The 19,557-nt window shown below is 46.4% G+C and overlaps 1 protein-coding gene across 4 annotated transcripts in view; it reads right to left on the bottom strand.

The window, feature by feature from the left end:
- SMC4 (structural maintenance of chromosomes 4) overlaps positions 1 to 19,557 on the bottom strand; it is a 254,015-nt gene that overhangs the window by 73,637 nt on the left and 160,821 nt on the right. For all 4 annotated transcript variants that reach the window (XM_030216028.1, XM_030216027.1, XM_030216026.1 and 1 more), the window contains 2 exons: positions 18,499 to 18,684; positions 5,695 to 5,856 (listed from right to left, as the gene is read on the bottom strand). In XM_030216028.1, coding sequence (XP_030071888.1) covers positions 5,695 to 5,856; positions 18,499 to 18,684 — 348 coding nt within the window. The remainder of the gene's footprint in view (positions 1 to 5,694; positions 5,857 to 18,498; positions 18,685 to 19,557) is intronic.

Genomic DNA, 19,557 nt, shown 5'->3' with positions numbered 1-19,557 from the left:
GGACCAGGCTCCTTGAGTGTGAAGCCCATCTACATGAATTCCCCACCCTAGGAGGGATGCATCCGTCATCAGCACTTTTTGTGGCTGAGGAATTTGGAATTGTCATCCCATGGTCAAATTGGACCGGATTGTCCACCACTGAAGTGAATTTTGAAAATCGGTGGAGAGTTGAATCACATTCCCCAGATCCCCTGCAGCTTGATACCACTGGGAGGCTAGGGTCCATTGAGCTGATCTCATATATAGATGTGCAATGGGAGTTACATGAACTGTGGAGGCCATGTGGCTAAAAAATCTCTACATCTGCCGAGCTGTGATCTGCTGAGATGCTCAAACTATGGACATCAGGGACAGGAAGTTGTTTGCCCTTGCCTCAGGAAGATAAGCCCAAGCTGTCTTCGTGTCCAGCAGTGCTTCAATGAATTCCAATTTTTGGACAGGAGTAAGATGGGATGGAGTAATTTATTACGAACCCCAGTAGCTCTAGCACCTGAATAGTCATTCGCATGGGCTCCAGAGCACTGTCCTACAAGGTTTTCTTCCCCAGCCAATTGTCCAGATAAGGAAACAAGCACTCCCAGTCTGCATAGCGACGCTGTGACTACAGCCAGACACTATGTAAACACTCTGGGCACCAGAGTGATGCAGACACCAGGCAAAAGGGCAGTACACGGCACTGAAAGTGCTGTGTTCCCAGTTTGAATAGAAGATACTTCTTGTGAGCTGGAAGTATCGGGATGTGTGTGTAAGCATCCTTTAAGTCCAGAGAGCATAACCAATTGTTCTCCTGAATCATGGGAAGAAGGGTGCCCAGGGAAACCATCTTGAAAGTTTCTCAGACTAGGAATCTGTTCAGGACCCTCAGGTCTAGGATGGGACTCATCCCTCATTTTCTTTTGCACAAGGAAGTACCTGGAATAGAATCCCAGCCCTTCTTCCCCTGGTGGAATGGGTTCAACCGCATGGGCCTTTAGAAGGGCGGAGAGTTCCTCTGCAAGTTATCTGCCTGTGCTGGGAGCTGTAAGAATGAACTCCCGGTGGGCAATTTGGAGGTTTGGATTCCAGACTGAGAGTGTATCCTAACTTGACTATTTGAAGAACCCACCGGTCGGAGGTTATAAGAGGCCATATCTTTGGTGAAACAACATTAACCTCCCTCCAACCGGCAAGATGTCTGGTATGGTCACTTTTACTGTGGCTATGCTTAACTGGAGCCAGTCAAAAGCTCGTCCTTTGCTTTTGCTGGGAGCAGCAGGCGCACAGACGCACGCCGTTGACGAGAACAAGCGCGCTGGGGCTGAGCCTGACTAGGGTGTTGAGAAGCTGGAGTGTACCTATGCCTAGCATAGGAATAGGGAGTACTCCACTTCCCCCCCCAAATACTCCTAGATGAGGATGTTGTAGCAGAAGGTGCCCGCCAGGAGAGAGAATCCATAGCATCATTATGCTTCTTGATCTGGTCAACAAGATCCTCTAGTTCTTCACCAAAAAGTTGTCCCCCCCCCCCCCCTCCTTTGGCAAGGTACATCTGCCATCCGCTGCTGGACCGAATGATCCAGGTTAGAGAATGCAGCCATGAGAGTGCACATCACTATACCTTGAGCAGCGGTTCTGGATGCCACATCAAGAGTTACAAGTGCCCCTGTCCAGGAATTTACGACATGCCTTCTGCTGCCTGACCACCAGGCGAAAATGCTCAGCCTGCTCCAGAGGGCATCAAGCAAGCTAGACAGCTGCCTCACTGAGTTTTGCAAGTGGACGCTCGTGAACAGCTGATAAGACTGGATTCGGGCGGCAAGCATAGTGGCAAAATAAAAAACTAAATTAAAATAAAATAGAAGTCCTCCAGATCAGATTCAGCTCCAAACACTATGAGGCATCTCCAACACCGCCTGAGGGTTAACACTGGGAGCTCATCTGTCTCTGACCACCCAGCTGCTGTAATGATGGTAGTATTTCCTACCTGACTGCTCCCCCGGCATTTCCAGCCCTTTGTGAAAGAGTTCCAACTGGTCACAGGGCTTGGAGCACAGCAGCATTTGTGGTTTTCCACCGAATCTGATTCAGAGGTGCAGCACCGACCTGACAGAGACAGGGTCATTTTGTGCACACAAACTAGTCAGTGCTTCCAGTTCTCTGCCCAAGATGACAAGGAACGGTGCGCACACAGATGTCATACACAAGGTCTGTTCCGCAGAAAGAGAACAATAAGAAAAAAAGCAGTGACAAAAACTACCTTTTCTCATTGTTTATCACCTTCCTCCATGGTGCAATGTAAAATACTGCTACCCTTTTACCCTCAGCTACACTGCAGCAGGGTACATTCATTACAAATTCAAGCTATCCTCCTTCCAGTCTTCCCTATTTCTTGCCAAACAGGACTACTACACTACTACACTGTGGAGGAGTGGCCTAGTGGTTAGGGTTAGGGTGGTGGACTTTGGTCCTGGGGAACTGAGTTCGATTCCCACTTCAGGCACAGGCAGCTCCTTGTGACTATGGGCAAGTCACTTAACCCTCCATTGCCCCATGTAAGCCGTATTGAGCCTGCCATGAGTGGGAAAGTGCGGGGTACAAATGTAACAAAAAAAAAAAAAAAAAAAAAAAATTGACTAATTCTCTCAGCTCCAACCCTCGTCGTCTCTTCGCCACCCTTAACTCCCTCCTCAAAGTGCCCTCCGCTCCCACCCCCACCCCCCTCTCCTCCTCAATCACTGGCTGACTACTTCCGCGACAAGGTGCAGAAGATCAACCTTGAGTTCACTACCAAGCCACCTCCCTCCTCTTCACCCTTCCACCCACTCCCTCAACCAACCTACCCAGGCTTCCTTTTCCTCTTTTCCTGATATCACTGAAGAGGAAACCGCCCACCTTCTTTCCTCCTTGAAATGCACCACTTGTTCCTCTGACCCCATCCCCACCAACTTAACACCATCTCTCCTACTGTCACCCCCTCCCCATCTGTCATATCCTCAATCTCTCTCTCTCCACTGCAACTGTCCCCTGACACCTTCAAGCACGCCATAGTCACACCACTCCTCAAAAAACCATCACTAGACCCTACCTGTACCTCCAACTACCACCCCATCTCCCTCCTACCCTTCCTCTCCAAGATACTTAAGCGCGCAGTTCACAGACGCTGCCTTGATTTTCTCTCCTCTCGTGCCATCCTCGATCTGCTTCAATCCGGTTTTCGCCCCCTACACTTGACAGAAACGGCACTATCTAAAGTCTGCAATGACCTGTTCCTTGCCATACCCAAAGGTCACTACTCCAATCTCCTCAACCTATGCGCCACTTTAGACACTCAATCATGATTTACTTCTTGCCACACTGTCCTCATTTGGGTTCCAGGGCTCTGTCCTCTCCTGGTTCTCCTCTTATCTCTCCCACCGTACCTTCAGAGTACATTCTCATGGATCTTCCTCCACCCCCATCCCGCTTCTCTGTTGGAGTTCCTCAGGGTTCTGTCCTTGGACCCCTTCTTTTTTCAATCTACACCTCTTCCCTGGGCTCGCTGATCTCATTGCATGGTTTCCAATATCATCTTTATGCTGACGACACCCAGCTTTCTCTCTCCACACCAGACATCACTGCAGAAACCCAGGCCAAAGTATCGGCCTGCTTATCCGACATTGCGGCCTGGATGTCCAACCGCCACCTGAAACTGAACATGGCCAAGACCGAGCTTATCGTCTTTCCACCAAAACCCACTTCTCCTCTTCCTCCACTCTCTATCTCAGTCGATAACACCCTCATCCTCCCCATCTCATCTGCCCGCAACTTCGGAGTCATCTTCGACTCCTCCCTCTCCTTCTCTGCCCATATCCAGCAGATAGCCAAGACCTGTCGCTTCTTTCTCTTTATCAGCAGCAAAATTCGCCATTTCCTCTCGGAGCACACCACCAGAACTCTCATCCACTCTCTCATTTCCTCTCGCCTTGACTACTGCAACCTACTCCTCACTGGCCTCCCTCTTAACCATCTATCCCCCCTTCAATCCGTTCAGAACTCTGCTGCACGTCATATTCCGCCAGGACCGATATGCTCATACCACCCCTCTCCTCAAGTCACTTCACTGGCTTCCAATCAAGTACCGCATACAGTTCATGCTTCTCCTCCTAACCTACAAATGCACTCAGTCCACAGCCCCTCATTACCTCTCCACCCTCATCTCCCCTTACATTCCTACCCGAAACCTCCGCTCACAGGACAAATCCCTCCTCTCAGTACCCTTCTCCACCACCACCAACTCCAGGCTCCGCCCTTTCTACCTCGCCTCACCCTATGCTTGGAATGAACTTCCTGAGCCCGTTTGCCAGGCCCCCTCCCTGCCCGTCTTCAAATCCTTGCTCAAAGCCCACCTCTTCAATGTAGCCTTCGGCACCTAACCTCTATACCTCTATTCAGGAAATCTAGATTGCCCCAATTTGACTGCCCTATTTGACTGACTGTACACTTGTCCTTTAGACTGTAAGCTCCTTGAGCACGGACTGTCCTTCTCTGTTAAACTGTAGAGCAATGCGTAACCCTAGTAGCGCTTTAGAAATGTTAAGTAGTAGTAGGTTGTCTGGATTTGTAGAGAGACTAATTCTGGGCATTCAAGGCTACTTGCATCATAGTAACAGACGAAGCACATTAGAGGTCAACAGAATTTCAGTTTTGGATTTGGCAACGAACTGGCCTGAAATTTGGGTTTCAGCCGAAAACGGCAGTGCTTTTTTTTTAGCTGAAACCAAAACTCTCTCCCCCCTTTAGTGATCACTGTCCGCCTTCCCCAGTAGACAGTAAAAACCAAATATTCTTGCTTCACTCAGGCTCTATCTTACATAGGGATGCTGGTTGGATAGCCAGAGAGGACAGTTGAGGGGAACCTGGGGCTCCTCAGGTGTAGTATCCCTAACAGAACTGATCAGAACAAGTACCTCTTGTACATAGAATAATAAAGTTCAGCTTTTTTTTTTTTTTGCAGCTTCCATAAACTTTGTTATTGGTAAGAATAATTCCACCCCACCCCCTTTTTTCTTATAAACCTTCAAGTGCTACTTTTGTGTATACCTTACCTTGATTTGTATCTGCCATATTCAAGGCACAGACCATAGAAGTCTGCCCAGCACTAGCCCCACCTCCCAACCACCAGCCCCAGCTTCTGAGGATCCATTCCTTCTAAACAGGATTAAGACTCCTGATACTTAATCCTACCATACCACTCCAGGCTGCACAGAGAACAAGCTAACCACCTGCTGGACTCCGAGGAATTCTGGGTGACAGGGGGCTGGCTACACAGAGATCTTATGGTATGACATCACAGTTAGTTCACCTGCTGGTAGGAGGGCATAACTCAAGCCTGGACTGGTGGGATGGATAAGGAAATCATTATTATTATTTTACTACAATCGTTTACCAAAATTATTATTTTTTTTACATTTATTGTACTTACTAATTACATTACTCATGTATTGTAAATTGCCCTGAGCTTAGGAATGAGGCAGCATGTACATACTAATTGTTATTTTATTTTCACAGTTAAGCTCATAATATAGCTCATTATCACAAATTGAAGAAAATATATTCAATAGCTGTTTCATTTATCTCCCAATGTATGTTAAGTGTTTCAAAAAAGCTTTGTCTGAAAACAAAAGAACATTGTACAGGAACTGTTTCAAAAAAATATATTTTTCTTACTGAAGTTACCTTGTCAAGTCCAATAAATGTTGCAACACCAACATTTTGTTTTTTCAAGAAATCTACACATTCTTGGGCTGTATCGATTGTATCTACAACAATGTGATCTAAAGCACTGCAAGATGAAGAGATGGCAACATCATACTTCTCATCAATTGCTCCCAAGTCACCCTATCAAAAAGAATATGTTTGGAAACGTTTTATTTATTTAGCACTAGTCACCTTTCTATACTATGTTATTATAACTAAAAGAAAGCTATTATACATGTAACATTAAACAAAAAAAGTACTACAACCACAAGTTAAACAAAATAATGTCTTTTGTTGTTTCCCCTCTTTGCTTATTTTTACTAAATAAAACAAATTTATGCCCTAGTTAGAAATGAGGCTGCTCTAGGCAAAAGCAGATGTGATTTTAAAAACAGAAACCTCCCAGCTATGTGGCTTCTTTGGTATACTAGTCCATTGGTTCTTCAGGATAAGCAGACTACTTTTCATGATTTTAATGTATAACATAGGTTTAAAAATATAATCCATTAAGTTTCTTTATACAAAGTAAAATTCTGGTAGTGTTTTACTTTTGTTCATGCAAGGAAAAAGATAGCCATTGGCTGTTTACCAAATGAAGACAGAACCAGTCTGGGTGGATACTAATGTAAATGTACACAACTAGTGAGGCATGGAATTTAAGTCATCAAATATTTGTGAAAAAGGGCAAAATCAAAACAGATACACGAAACATGAAGTAGTGACTGCAATTTGAAAGTTCCGTTTGGTGAAATACAAAGAACATTCTGGTAAAGAGTGATAATGCCTACTAATGTCCACATTGTGATTATTTTAATATCTGCCTGCTGGGGTTTGAAGGCAATGAAAGTTGCACAAAACAATTACAAGTTTGATTTTTGTTAAAAGTTTGAACATATTTCTGTTTGAACTATGTTGGTTACTGGTTGAGTGTAGAATAAAAGATGAAATTAGGTCTCACCTGCTAATTTTCTTTCCTCTATATCCTCCAGACCATTCAAGACACTTGGGTTATGCACTCCTACCAGCAGAGGGAGACTGAGAACACTAAAACTTCTTATACAAGTAGCCTGTGCAGACATTCTCCTAACCAGTAAAACAGTAACAAAGCAGAGGAACAAAACACCTCCATCTAAACAAAACCACTGAATCCACACTCAGATCTCCTCCCCTTAAGACGGGGGAATTCAACTGCAGATGGGCACAAACGGTACCACAAACTGCCCTTAGTAAAACTCCAGGACCCAAATCACAGGAGCTACTAGAAATATCAGCAACTGAAGTCTAAAGAAAATATCATACTGAACTGTCCGATACACTGGGTGAGCTCTTGAACGGTCTGGAGGATCTAGAGGAAAGAAAATTAGCAAGTAAGGCCTAATTTCACCTTCCTCACCCTCAAGACCGTTCAAGATGATTGGGACGTACCAAAGCAGTAAACACATCTAAGGGTAGGGCCCGCGAAGCCCAGAGGACAGGACTGCAGCTCCAAAACTGGCATCCTCCCTTGCCTGTAAATCCACTCTGTAATGTTTGACAAAAGAATGCAGGGAGGACCACACCGCCGCACTACAAATGTTCACCGGTGGAACAAAACTACTCTCTGCCCAAGAAGCCGCCATCCCCCTACTGGAATGTGCCTTGAGCCCCACCGGCACCGTACGGCCATGCAATATGTAAGCCGAAGAGATAGCATCTTTCGACCACCGAGCTATAGATGCCTTAGAAAAAAAAAAAAAAAAAGATTAAATTTGTTCCCCGCGCTTTCCCACTCATGGAAGGCTCAATGCGGCTTACATGGGGCAATGGAGGGTTAAATGACTTGCCCAGAGTCACAAGGAGCTGCCTGTGTCTGAAGTGAGAATCGAACTCAGTTCCTCAGGACCAAAGTCCACCACCCTAACCACTAGGCCACTCCTCCCCTCTTAGAAGCAGCCGCTCCCTTCTTGGGCTCCCCATGAAGGACAAATAACCCGTCCGAAGACCTGAATTCCTCCAACCTGTGCAAGTAAACCTTCAACACTCTGCGCACATCCAATTTCGCCAAACGATGCTGAGAAGCATCCCCCATCCGGTCCCCCAAGACCAGCAACGAAATCACCTGATTGACATGAAAGGAGGATACCACCTTAGGCAAAAACGAAGGGACTGGACGCAGCGAAACCTTTTCCTAAGAAAACTACAGAAACGGAGGCCTACATGAAAGAGCCTGAAGTTCCGAAATCCTGCGAGCCGACGATATAGCTACCAAAAAGACCACCTTCATAGTAAGGTCTTTTATTGAACAAGACTCCAAGAGCTCAAAAGGAGAACCCGCCAAAGAGTCAAGAACGATATTAATATCCCACTGAGGACGACGAAGCAACTTCACCCTCCTTAAAAAACAGACCACATCCGGGGAAGACGCAACCGACATGCCCTGCACCTTACCCCGAAAACACGCCAAAGCAGCCAGCTGCACCTTCAAAGATGACAATGAAAGGCCCTTCTCAAAACCATCCTGCAAGAAATCTAAAAGGCACGACACAGAAGCTATCGAAGGGACACACACCCGGTCCACACACCAATCTTCAAATATGCGCCACACACGCACATAGACCAAAGACGTCGAACGTTTGCGAGACTGCAGCATTGTCTGAATCACCTGAGGAGAAAACCCTTTCCTTCTCAACCGTTCCCTCTCAAGGGCCACACCGTAAGACAGAACCGAGACGGAACCGGCATGACAATTGGACCCTGACACAACAGCACCGAGCTCCCCAGCCGCAGAGGCTCGCCTTCTAACATGCGCATCAGATCCCTGAACCACGGCCGATGCGGCCAATTCGAAGCCACCAACAACACCGGACCAGCATGACATTCTACCCTCTGTAGGACTAGACTTATCAAGGGCCACAGGGGAAATTCGTACAGCAACACCTGTTGAGGTCACGGAAGGACCAATGCATCGATCCCTTCCGCTCGCGGATCCTCACGCCGACTGAAATACCGAGGAACCTGAGCATTCTGTGCCGATGCCATGAGATCCACTACTGGCATTCCCCACTTTAGAACTATCTGGTTGAACACCGACCGGTGCAGACACCATTCTCCAGGGTCCAACATGCGTTTGCTTAGAAAATCCGCGTTCACGTTGTCCACCCCGGCCACATGCGCCGCCGAAATCTGCACTAGATGCCTTTCCGCCCAGCTCATGAGCTGAGCCGTCTCGACTGCCAACCACAGACTTTGTAACTCCCTGCCGGTTGACATACGCTACCGCTGTCGCGTTGTCGGACATGACTCTTACCGCCTTTCCGACCACACTTGAGCGAAACGCCAACAGAGCTAGCCGAATTGCCGTTGTCTCCAACTGGTTGATAGACCACTGAGCTTCCTCCGTCGACCACCGCCCCTGCGTGGACCAACCGAGACACTGAGCTCCCCAGCCCAGCAGACTGGCATCTGTTATCAGAACCACCCACTGAGGAGGTTCCAACGGCATGACCTTTTTCAGATGGGCCGAGCACAGCAACCACTGGAGACTGCGCCGAGGAGCCCCCCTCAATGGCAACCGCAACTCTAAACTGTGTACCTGGGGAAATCACCGGGACAACAGAGCCGACTGAAGCTGATGCCATATGAGCCCTGGCCCATGGTACTACCTCTATTGTCGCTGCCTTGAGGCCCAGAACCTGAAGGTACATTCGAACCGTCGGACTCTGAACGGACATTAACAGCCGGACCTGCTGCTGAAGAGAGGCGAACCGAGAATCCAGCAGAAAAACACGACCCACTGCCGTGACGAACCGCATTCCCAAGTACTTCAGACTCTGTGATGGGATCAACTGACTTTTGACTACATTCACTACCCATCCGAGCGACTCCAGAAACGCGACCACCTGAGCCGTCGCCGCAACACAGTGAGCCCAAGACTTCGCTCGGATCAGCAGTCGTCCAGATACGGATGCACCAGAATTCCCTGCCTCCGCAAAGCCGCTGCTACCACCACCATTATCTTGGAGAAGGTGTGTGGAGCTGTTGCCAGACCAAAAGGCAGAGCACAGAACTGAAAGTGCCTCCCTAAAACAGCAAAACGAAGGAAACGCTGATGGGCCTCTCGAATCGGCACGTGCAGATACGCTTCCGTGAGATCCAGTGGCGTGAGAAATTCTCCTTGACGAACAGCCACTATGACCGAGCGCAGAGTCTCCATGCGGAAGGATGGCACATTGAGCGCCCCATTGACCCTCTTGAGATCTAAAATGGGTCGAAATTGGTCCCCTTCTTCGGCACCACAAAGTAAATGGAATAACAACCCATTCCCTGCTCGTGCTGAGGAATGGGTACCACAGCTCACAGCTGGATTAAGCGACCCAGAGTCTCTTGAATAGCCTTTAACTTGACTCGAGAGTGACAAGGAGAGGCAGGAAGCGGATCCGGCAGCGGGTGCTCGAACTTGAGCGCATAACTGTCACGAACGACCTCCAGCACCCACTGATCTGAAGTAATTTGGGTCCACCCCTGATAAAACAGACGAAGTCGTGCCCCGACCTTCACCCGCACATCTTCATAAGGAGGACTTATTACCATTTCCGGCACCTCTGTAGGAGTCCCGACCTCCTCGACGACCCCCTCTGGAAAAAACGGCTTTTAGAAGGATACACAAATCTGCCCAGCCTGTAACCCCTCGCATGCTTAAACCGACCTCTAGCCGAACCCCCTCAACTAGCCGACTTAGGCCGTAACTCCGGCAACCGTGAGACCTTGGTATCCCCAAGACCACTCATCAGTTTATCCAAGTCCTCTCCAAACAACATAGAACCTTTGAAAGGTAGAGAACACAACTTTGCTTTAGAGGCCGCATCTGCCACCCAGCCCCTAAGCCAAAGAGCCCTGCGAGCCGTCACCGCCAGAGCCATATTTTTAGCAGAAGCCCTTAGCAAATCATAAAGGGTGTCCGCCAAAAACGAAGACCCCAGCTCCAATTTGGACAGCTTGTAAACCAAACCAGTCCTATCCAACGCAGGCTCATCCAAGAGCTTCTCCGCCCAACGGAAACAAGCTCTGGCTACCAAGCCCCCACACACAGAGGCTTGCTAGGCCAAAGCAGACAAATCAAAGCTGCGCTTCAGAAAGGACTCTAGCTTCCTATCCTGAGGATCCCGTAAGGCTGTACCGCCATCCACCAAATGGCTGTAGGCTTAGTAACCGCCGTAACCACCGCATCCACAGTAGGTGGTTTCAGCAGGGCCAAATCTTTGGGAGGGAAGTGATACAGCCGCGACATAGCCCTAGACACCTTAAAAGCAGCCTCCGGCACAGACCATTCCTGAAAAACCATGTCTCTAATGTCTTAATTCATGGGGAAAAAACGGGAGGCTCTCTGAATCCCCTTAACCAAGGGATCTACCTGGGGTCCCTCCGCAGAGGGAGTGGCCACCGGAGCAAACGTCAACGTAGAGATCACCTGATCAATGAGCTTTAACAACTCCTCCTTATGAAAAATGTGAACCACTGAAGAATCTTCCCCAGGCCTTAGGCCATCCTGATCCTCAGACTCATCTAAGAGATCCTCCTCTCCTGGGTCACGCCAAACCTGCAACCCAGGCAGAGAAAGTATCTCCATAGGCTCCGAAATATCCACCCGCGGGCGCTTGACTCCCACTGAGCTAGCAGCCTCCGGGGAACAAAAAGCCTGAGAGGGGCCAGCTCTCCAGGAGAAGAGAACCAACTGAAAGTAACAGGATAGATCATAAGGAATGCCAAGCCAAATGCAAAGCGGAGATAAGGAGGGCAAAAAAGGACTTTGAGAAGAAATTAGCGTTGGAAGCAAAAATACATAGTAAAAATTTTTTTAGATACATTAAAAGCAGGAAACCGGCCAAAGAGTCGGTTGGGCCGCTGGACGAAAATGGTGTTAAAGGGGCGATCAAGGAGGACAAAGCCGTAGCGGAGAAATTAAATGAATTCTTTGCTTCGGTCTTCACCGAGGAGGATTTGGGGGGGACACCGGTGCCGGAAAGAATATTTGAAGCGGGGGAGTCGGAGAAACTAAACAAATTCTCTGTAACCTTGGAGGATGTAATGGGTCAGTTCAGCAAGCTGAAGAGTAGTAAATCACCGGGACCTGATGGTATTCATCCCAGAGTATTAATAGAACTAAAAAATGAACTTGCGGAGCTACTGTTAGAAATATGCAATCTGTCCCTAAAATCGAGTGTAGTACCGGAAGACTGGAGGGTAGCCAATGTTACTCCGATTTTTAAGAAGGGTTCCAGAGGAGATCCGGGAAATTATAGACCGGTGAGTCTGACGTCGGTGCCGGGCAAGATGGTGGAGGCTATTATTAAGAATAAAATTGCAGAGCATATACAAAAACATGGACTGATGAGACAAAGTCAGCACGGATTTAGTGAAGGGAAGTCTTGCCTCACCAATCTAATGCATTTTTTTGAGGGGGTAAGCAAACATGTGGACAATGGGGAGCCGGTTGTTATTGTATATCTGGATTTTCAGAAGGCGTTTGACAAAGTGCCGCACGAAAGACTCCTGAAGAAATTGCAGAGCCATGGAATCGGAGGTAGGGTATTATTATGGATTAAGAACTGGTTGAAAGATAGGAAGCAGAGAGTAGGATTGCGTGGCCAGTATTCTCAGTGGAGGAGGGTAGTTAGTGGGGTCCCGCAGGGGTCTGTGCTGGGTCCGTTGCTTTTTAATGTATTTATAAATGACCTAGAGATGGGAATAACTAGTGAGGTAATTAAATTAAATTAAATTAGCCGATGACACAAAATTATTCAGGGTCGTCAAGTCGCAGGAGGAATGTGAACGATTACAGGAGGACCTTGCGAGACTGGGAGAATGGGCGTGCAAGTGGCAGATGAAGTTCAATGTTGACAAGTGCAAAGTGATGCATGTGGGTAAGAGGAACCCGAATTATAGCTACGTCTTGCAAGGTTCCGCGTTAGGAGTTACGGATCAAGAAAGGGATCTGGGTGTCGTCGTCGATGATACGCTGAAACCTTCTGCTCAGTGTGCTGCTGCGGCTAGGAAAGCGAATAGAATGTTGGGTGTTATTAGGAAGGGTATGGAGTCCAGGTGTGCGGATGTTATAATGCCGTTGTATCGCTCCATGGTGCGACCGCACCTGGAGTATTGTGTTCAGTACTGGTCTCCGTATCTCAAAAAAGATATAGTAGAATTGGAAAAGGTACAGCGAAGGGCGACGAAAATGATAGTGGGGATGGGACGACTTTCCTATGAAGAGAGGCTGAGAAGGCTAGGGCTTTTCAGCTTGGAGAAGAGACGGCTGAGGGGAGATATGATAGAAGTGTATAAAATAATGAGTGGAATGGATCGGGTGGATGTGAAGCGACTGTTCACGCTATCCAAAAATACTAGGACTAGAGGGCATGAGTTGAAGCTACAGTGTGGTAAATTTAAAACGAATCGGAGAAAAGTTTTCTTCACCCAACGTGTAATTAGACTCTGGAATTCGTTGCCGGAGAACGTGGTACGGGCGGTTAGCTTGACGGAGTTTAAAAAGGGGTTAGATAGATTCCTAAAGGACAAGTCCATAGACCGCTATTAAATGGACTTGGAAAAATTCCGCATTTTTAGGTATAACTTGTCTGGAATGTTTTTACGTTTGGGGAGCGTGCCAGGTGCCCTTGACCTGGATTGGCCACTGTCGGTGACAGGATGCTGGGCTAGATGGACCTTTGGTCTTTCCCAGTATGGCACTACTTATGTACTTACATTATACAGAAACAAAACAAACTCAGGAGGGAAACCAGGATCCCCCGACGCTGCTGAATCCCCAACACTTCCCGCAGTTTCAGCGACAGACCCCCCTCGCTCCCGCGGCGGCAGGTCCATCGCGTGATCTGCTGCTAAACTAGGCGCGCTTCCCGCCACACACGGGTCCCCCAGCGCCGGTACGGAATGCGCGGCCAAAAGGGCTTCCCGCCAAAAATGGCTCCGTCGAGGCCGACCGGAGACGTGCAGCCAAAATAACCACGTTTCTCACCAAAACCGCCCCCCCCCCCCCCCGCTCGGAATGAGCGGGCAAATCGCTGCCCAACACCTCTGCCGACGCAGGGAAAAGCACGGGGGGCAAGAGCGCTGACAACGTAGGCTCCCCACTAAATTTACATTGGCCACCTTTCACTTCAATGCACCTCGCCAGCTTAGCCATAATGGCCGCAAACACAATAAAAACAAACAGTTGCTTTGTGCTCTGACAGACTAATAGGCAAAACCGCCTAAGGCAAGAACGCCCTTGAAGACGTTTTATCTCTGGACTGCCACAAGAACGGCCAAAATAGCCGCCTTTTAAAAACGTTTATTTATTTTATTTTTTTAACCTTGTTGCTGATGCCTAAACGCCTCAAGGGTACAGAACGAGGTCTGTAGCCGAGGTCAAGCAGTCCTCCAGAGGAAGAGCACAGGGGGAGGGACCCGGCCACCCAGGTGTGACACCCCACAGGGAATAAGAAGCCCCTTAGAACTTACACCCTGTAATAGGGATCCAGGTGTGGGTTCTCTAACATTTACAACCCAACCTAGAAACCCCAAATGGGCCTACCAGACTGAGTGCACTGCACACGCTGCACACTTCTACCCTCTGCTGAGACTGAGAATATACTGGTTAGGAGAAGGTCTGCACAGGCTACTTGTATAAGAAGTTTTAGTGTTCTCAGTCTCCCTCTGCTGGTAGGAGTGCATAACCCACGCGTCTTGAACGGTCTGGAGGATTGCTGAGGAATATATATTTTGATTACAAAATTTGAAAAATACTAAATAATTGTGTTCCCAAGATTGTTGCTGATGATCTAGGTATATATAAAGTGATCCTCTCACAATTGGAGACCCTTGTTCAAAACAGAAAAAAGGCAATTTTAATGTTATGGGAAGGAAAAGCCTCAAAGAGTTCCAAACCCGAAGGTTTATAGAGCTAAACGTGATCAAATAGATTCATCGGCTGAAAAACCTTTCCTTAATTTTAAATTGTCCTAATATTTATACTCTTAACATACATCAAACTAACATATAATCAAATGTCCTTGAAAAACAAAAACCTTATAAAAAGTCCCAAAAAGAGCAATGTTCTACTCTAAAATATCTGTTGTCTTAAAGTCAGCATATGTAGAGCGCTACCTGAAACTCCTCGAGCTAGTCTTCTTGCTCACAGGACCTTGCTGCTTTTCTTTGTATACTTTCTTCTAGCCTCCTTACACTGACTGATTCCCTGCTTCATGCCTTTTTAAATCTCCAAATTGGACTATTGCACTCTCTCTTATGCTGGTCTTCCTCTTTACATTCTTAAAAAGCTTCAGACTGTGCAGAATACTGCTGTTCATCTCTTCTCTGGCTCAAGTCGCTAAGATCATGTCGCCCCTTCTTCTGTAATTATCATTGGCTTCCTATTCTGTATCGGATCTACTTTTTGATGCTCACAAAGTATTGCACTCTGGTACTGATTACCTCGCCTTACTTCTTGTTTCCTGCCTCTGCCTCTAGTGATTTGCTGCTTCTTCCCCCTCTTTGCTGATCCCACCAAGAGATCACCCACAGAGCTTTTCTCCTTTGTAGGCCCATCTCTCTAACTCTTCCCTTTGAACTTGAAGCCTCGCATCCCTGCTTTAAGACGTCTCTCAAAACGTATTTGTTTGGTGCAGCCTTTGGGGGTAGTTGATTGAGAGACTTTTGCCAGAGTTCTATTCCTGTTTTGTGTTGGTGTAATTAGTTGTAAACTACTTTGGTTCCTGTTGTTGAAAGACGGTATATCAAGTGCAATAAACTAAACTAAGCCAAGTTCAAGTGTAGGTTCATGTAGAGTAGGTAGGACTGTATGTGGGGAAGCACGCAGAGAGCCATGGAAAACCTTCCTCCCAAAAGACTCCAGAGTTTGAGCATCCTTCCCCAGGGGCATCAAGGAGTGGGTCCTGGCCTTGTAATCCTTATGGATTCTCCACATAGAGTATCTTCTTAGAAATATGCTACACAGAGAGGCCTTCCAATTCTTCATCTGTGTTGCCTTAAGGATAACGTACACAGGCGTTGTAACAGCCTTCTTGGGTGGGGAATCAGTTCAGGATGTCCAACATCTCAGCGCTGGGCACATCCTTGACCTCCAATAAATGTGATGGACTGAACCATCTCCTCTGGAGATAACAGCCCCTGGAGAAAAAAAAAAGAGACATATCCCAAGGAGAAATAGCAAAGAAAAACAGAGCAACACAAGACTGCCATTGCTTCAGAACACTCAGTAATGAAGCAAAGCAAAGGAAACCCAGTTTGCAGGACTGTAAGAAGTAATTCCCTGAGGGAAAAGATCACAAGCAGGAATACAAAAAGCCCAGCAGAGTAATTCACACCCATACAGGCAAAGAATAAGCATAAGAAAGAACCTTAGACTGGATCTAAATCTGCTAGGGCACAAAAAAGCACTAGGGGCAAAAAACCATCTCAGACACTAGTCAGGATAGAACTCCCATCCTGCCTGCAGAAAACTGGAGAATGCAGGACACCACTGCAAAATGTCACTGAGGCACAAGCCAGAGAAAGAAAATCATTGCGAATTACTGCTAGACTATGAGCCTCAGCCACCTCGAATATCATTAAGGACTGCAAGAAAAATAAAGTCTGCAGCCTGAAACTGCTTCAGAAACAACAGGCACTTCTCTAGAAGAAAATTTAAGACCAATCCTGGAAAGAGGGACACAGTTTACAGCATGAAGAGACAGGAAGCTCAGCCGACTCCACTAAAAGCAAAAAGGCACTGAGAAAAACAATATAATTGTCCCTGCCAAGGAGAGTCCCCGCTTGACAGAATTATCAGAGAAGCAGCACAACCTAGGAAAAAAAAAAATAAGGGAACCCCCTGGATGCCAAAACGTCAACCTATCAAAGGAAAAGCAGCCAAGCTGGAGACTAAAACGTCTTCATGAAGTCAAATACTGCCCACAGCAGTGCACCAGCAAAGGCCAAAACTACTATAGACTGTCAGATGCAGACCCACCAATAAAAAGGCACTCCAACAGAAAAAACAGACTCTGCCGCCAGCCCTGGGTGGGGGCAGAAAACAAAGGCCCCGGTGGAAAGAAGTGCACTGCTAACCAGAACAAATGCCGCCAGAACGGAGCAAGAAGCACAACAGACCAGCATACAGAGAAGCCCAGGCCTGCCATCGCAAAGAAAATCTGCTAAAAGGGAAAACGCGCACCGTTCAGACAGACTACAAACCCTCTGAAGGCAGGCATCTACCATAAAAAAAATTAAAGTAGCTGAGAAGAGCAACCGAAACCCTGCACTTAAAAAAAAAAACAAAAAACAAAACCCAGCTTAAGGGGTGAAAGTAACTATACTTGTACATTGTCCCAGTGAAGTCTGCCGAGCCTCAAAGGCGTCAGGCGAGAGAGAGGGGAGGGACCCAGTAGTACTAACTATTCCCTAGCTGGAGAGGAGGGACCCAAGAATATTGGTTATCATCATAAAAGGACTCAACTCCTGGTTACCAGAACACCCCTTACTCAAGTGTCCCCAGCCAAGATGGGGCAGGAGCTAACCAGCCATTATCCAGAGGAGCTGTACATCCATCCACCATCCGCTGGGAGACAGAGAAAATACTGAGGACTCCAGGATGCACGATACCCTTAAGAGGCAAAACTACTATAGACTGTGTCCTTCCGCTGGTGGATGGACATAACCCATTAGTCTGGACTGGTTGGATATTGATGACAAGGAATGTAGAAACTTGAGGCTCAAACAAAAGATCAAAGAGTACTCCTAGATAATGAAAACTAGCAACTGGGGAAAACCGAATATCTAACAGCAAAAGGGGAGTGGTTGGAATCAAAAGGTGACCAGTGAACCAACAGGCCACCGTCTTATCAGGATTCAACACAAGGCAGTGGTCCGTAAGCCACTGAGCAACTGCATGCAAGCAACGTTGAAGGGCTGCAAATCAAGATTAAGAGGAACAACTTTATAAAGCAATAAAATATCAGCAAACACGTGGAAAGAAATACAAAACTCTTGAAGAGTGGTTAAAGTACTTAAGAATATTAAATAAAAGGGGAGAAAGAATAGATCAATGTGACTCTCTTTGGAAAGTGACTGATTTGTAATATAAATGTCAAGGCTTACCCGAGTGTTTCAAAAATGCTCATTTTAATTGAGAACTGCACTAATTTCTAAACAGAAAATTTGCTTTGATGTTCAAGTGTTTTACTTTTTAGTTCCTCATGGATATTTATAATTGTAGACATTGGATTATGTATATGCTATTGATTCATCCATTCATGTATGCATATATAAGTGTTTTTATGCTTTATAGATTTGAATTTATATTTTACAATTTTGTTGTTACCCCTGATGCAGCTATTTGGGCAACCATGGCCACCAAGTGTTTTATTCTCTTGAATTTTAATAAAAAGTGTTCAGAAAATAATTGATGGAGGTTTTACCTTTTTTTGGTTTTAGAGACCACTCTACTTGTTTTTCATTTCTTTGTGGTCTATAGCCTCTCTATTTTCTCATCAGAAATAATAATGCTACATTCAACGCAGTCAGCTTTTCAGAACTATTGGGGGTGCTAAAACCAATGGAAATTCTCTCTCCCTGGAGAGTCAAGAAATTTGCTCAATATTGGGGGTGCTCAAGTACCCAGGTTCCTATGGCTACGTTCAGTAGAAACATATTAACCTATATTGTAAAATTTGGGAATGAAAGGGCAGACACCTATATGGTAACTGCACAAAGAGACATGAAATAGGGTTTCAAACAGTTTTAGTACATTACCAGTCTCCCATGTATTCCAGGAATTCTCCCAGATCTTTTCTGTCCAATTAGAGCATCAAGAACCTTTCCTCGACTGTTGCTCATGGCCAGAGAACTTTTTGTTTCTTCTACCTTCTGACGAAGATCTCGAACAACATGCTTTATATCTGCTTCTTCTTTTGTAAGTTTCTCAAGTTCATTTTCTTCCTAAACCCAAAATAAACAAACCACTGCCTGAAAAATGCTTATATATGGATTTAGTATTGATATTTTATTAACTTTCAAAAAGGGAAAATTAGGTTCTTACCTTGGTAATTTTCTTTCCTTTAGTCACAGCAGATGAATCTATTAATTGATGGGTTGTATCCGCCTACCAGCAGCTGGAGATAGAGAACACTGAAAAACAATAGTGCCTCTTGGACGGCTAGCCCCAACTGCCTTCAGTATTTGAAATTTCCAAAACAGAGTGAATCATAAAGGTATAATAACAAACTTTCCTCACAGTGAACAAACACCCCAGAACAGGAGCAATAACCATACAAAGGAGGGATGAACTCAACCTCCTGTAGTAGAACATGTAGAAATTTTGAGAACTGGTATCTAACTTCTGCCAAAGAGATCTATATCTGCATGAAAAATCTGAACAAAAAGCAAACCTGATAAGGAGGGATCATGGATTCATCTGCTGTGACTAAAGGAAAGAAAATTACCAAGGTAAGAACCTAATTTTCCCTTCCTTGTCATGGAACAGGCTACACTGCGAGCAAGCACTTGTGCTCCAAAAATAGCGTCCTGCTTCGCTGCAACATCCAGCCTATAATGCCGGACAAATGAGAGCTGAGAAGCCCAAGTAGCCACACCACAGATCTCTTGAAGAGAGAGTGCACCTGTTTCAGCCCACGAGGAGGAAATGGCTCTCGTGGAATGCGCCTTAAACGCTTCAGGTGGAGACCGACCTGAAAGTAGATACGCAGAAAAAATGACTTCCTTGAGCCAACGGGCTATAGTGGCCTTAGACGCCAGGCCTCCACGCCGAGGACCTAACAAGACAAAAAGGTGATCAGAAGTCCTGAAGTCATT

This window comes from Microcaecilia unicolor, chromosome 10 (genome assembly GCF_901765095.1).
Source record: "Microcaecilia unicolor chromosome 10, aMicUni1.1, whole genome shotgun sequence".
NCBI lineage: Eukaryota > Metazoa > Chordata > Amphibia > Gymnophiona > Siphonopidae > Microcaecilia > Microcaecilia unicolor.
This window is presented reverse-complemented; position numbering and strand designations above follow the sequence as displayed.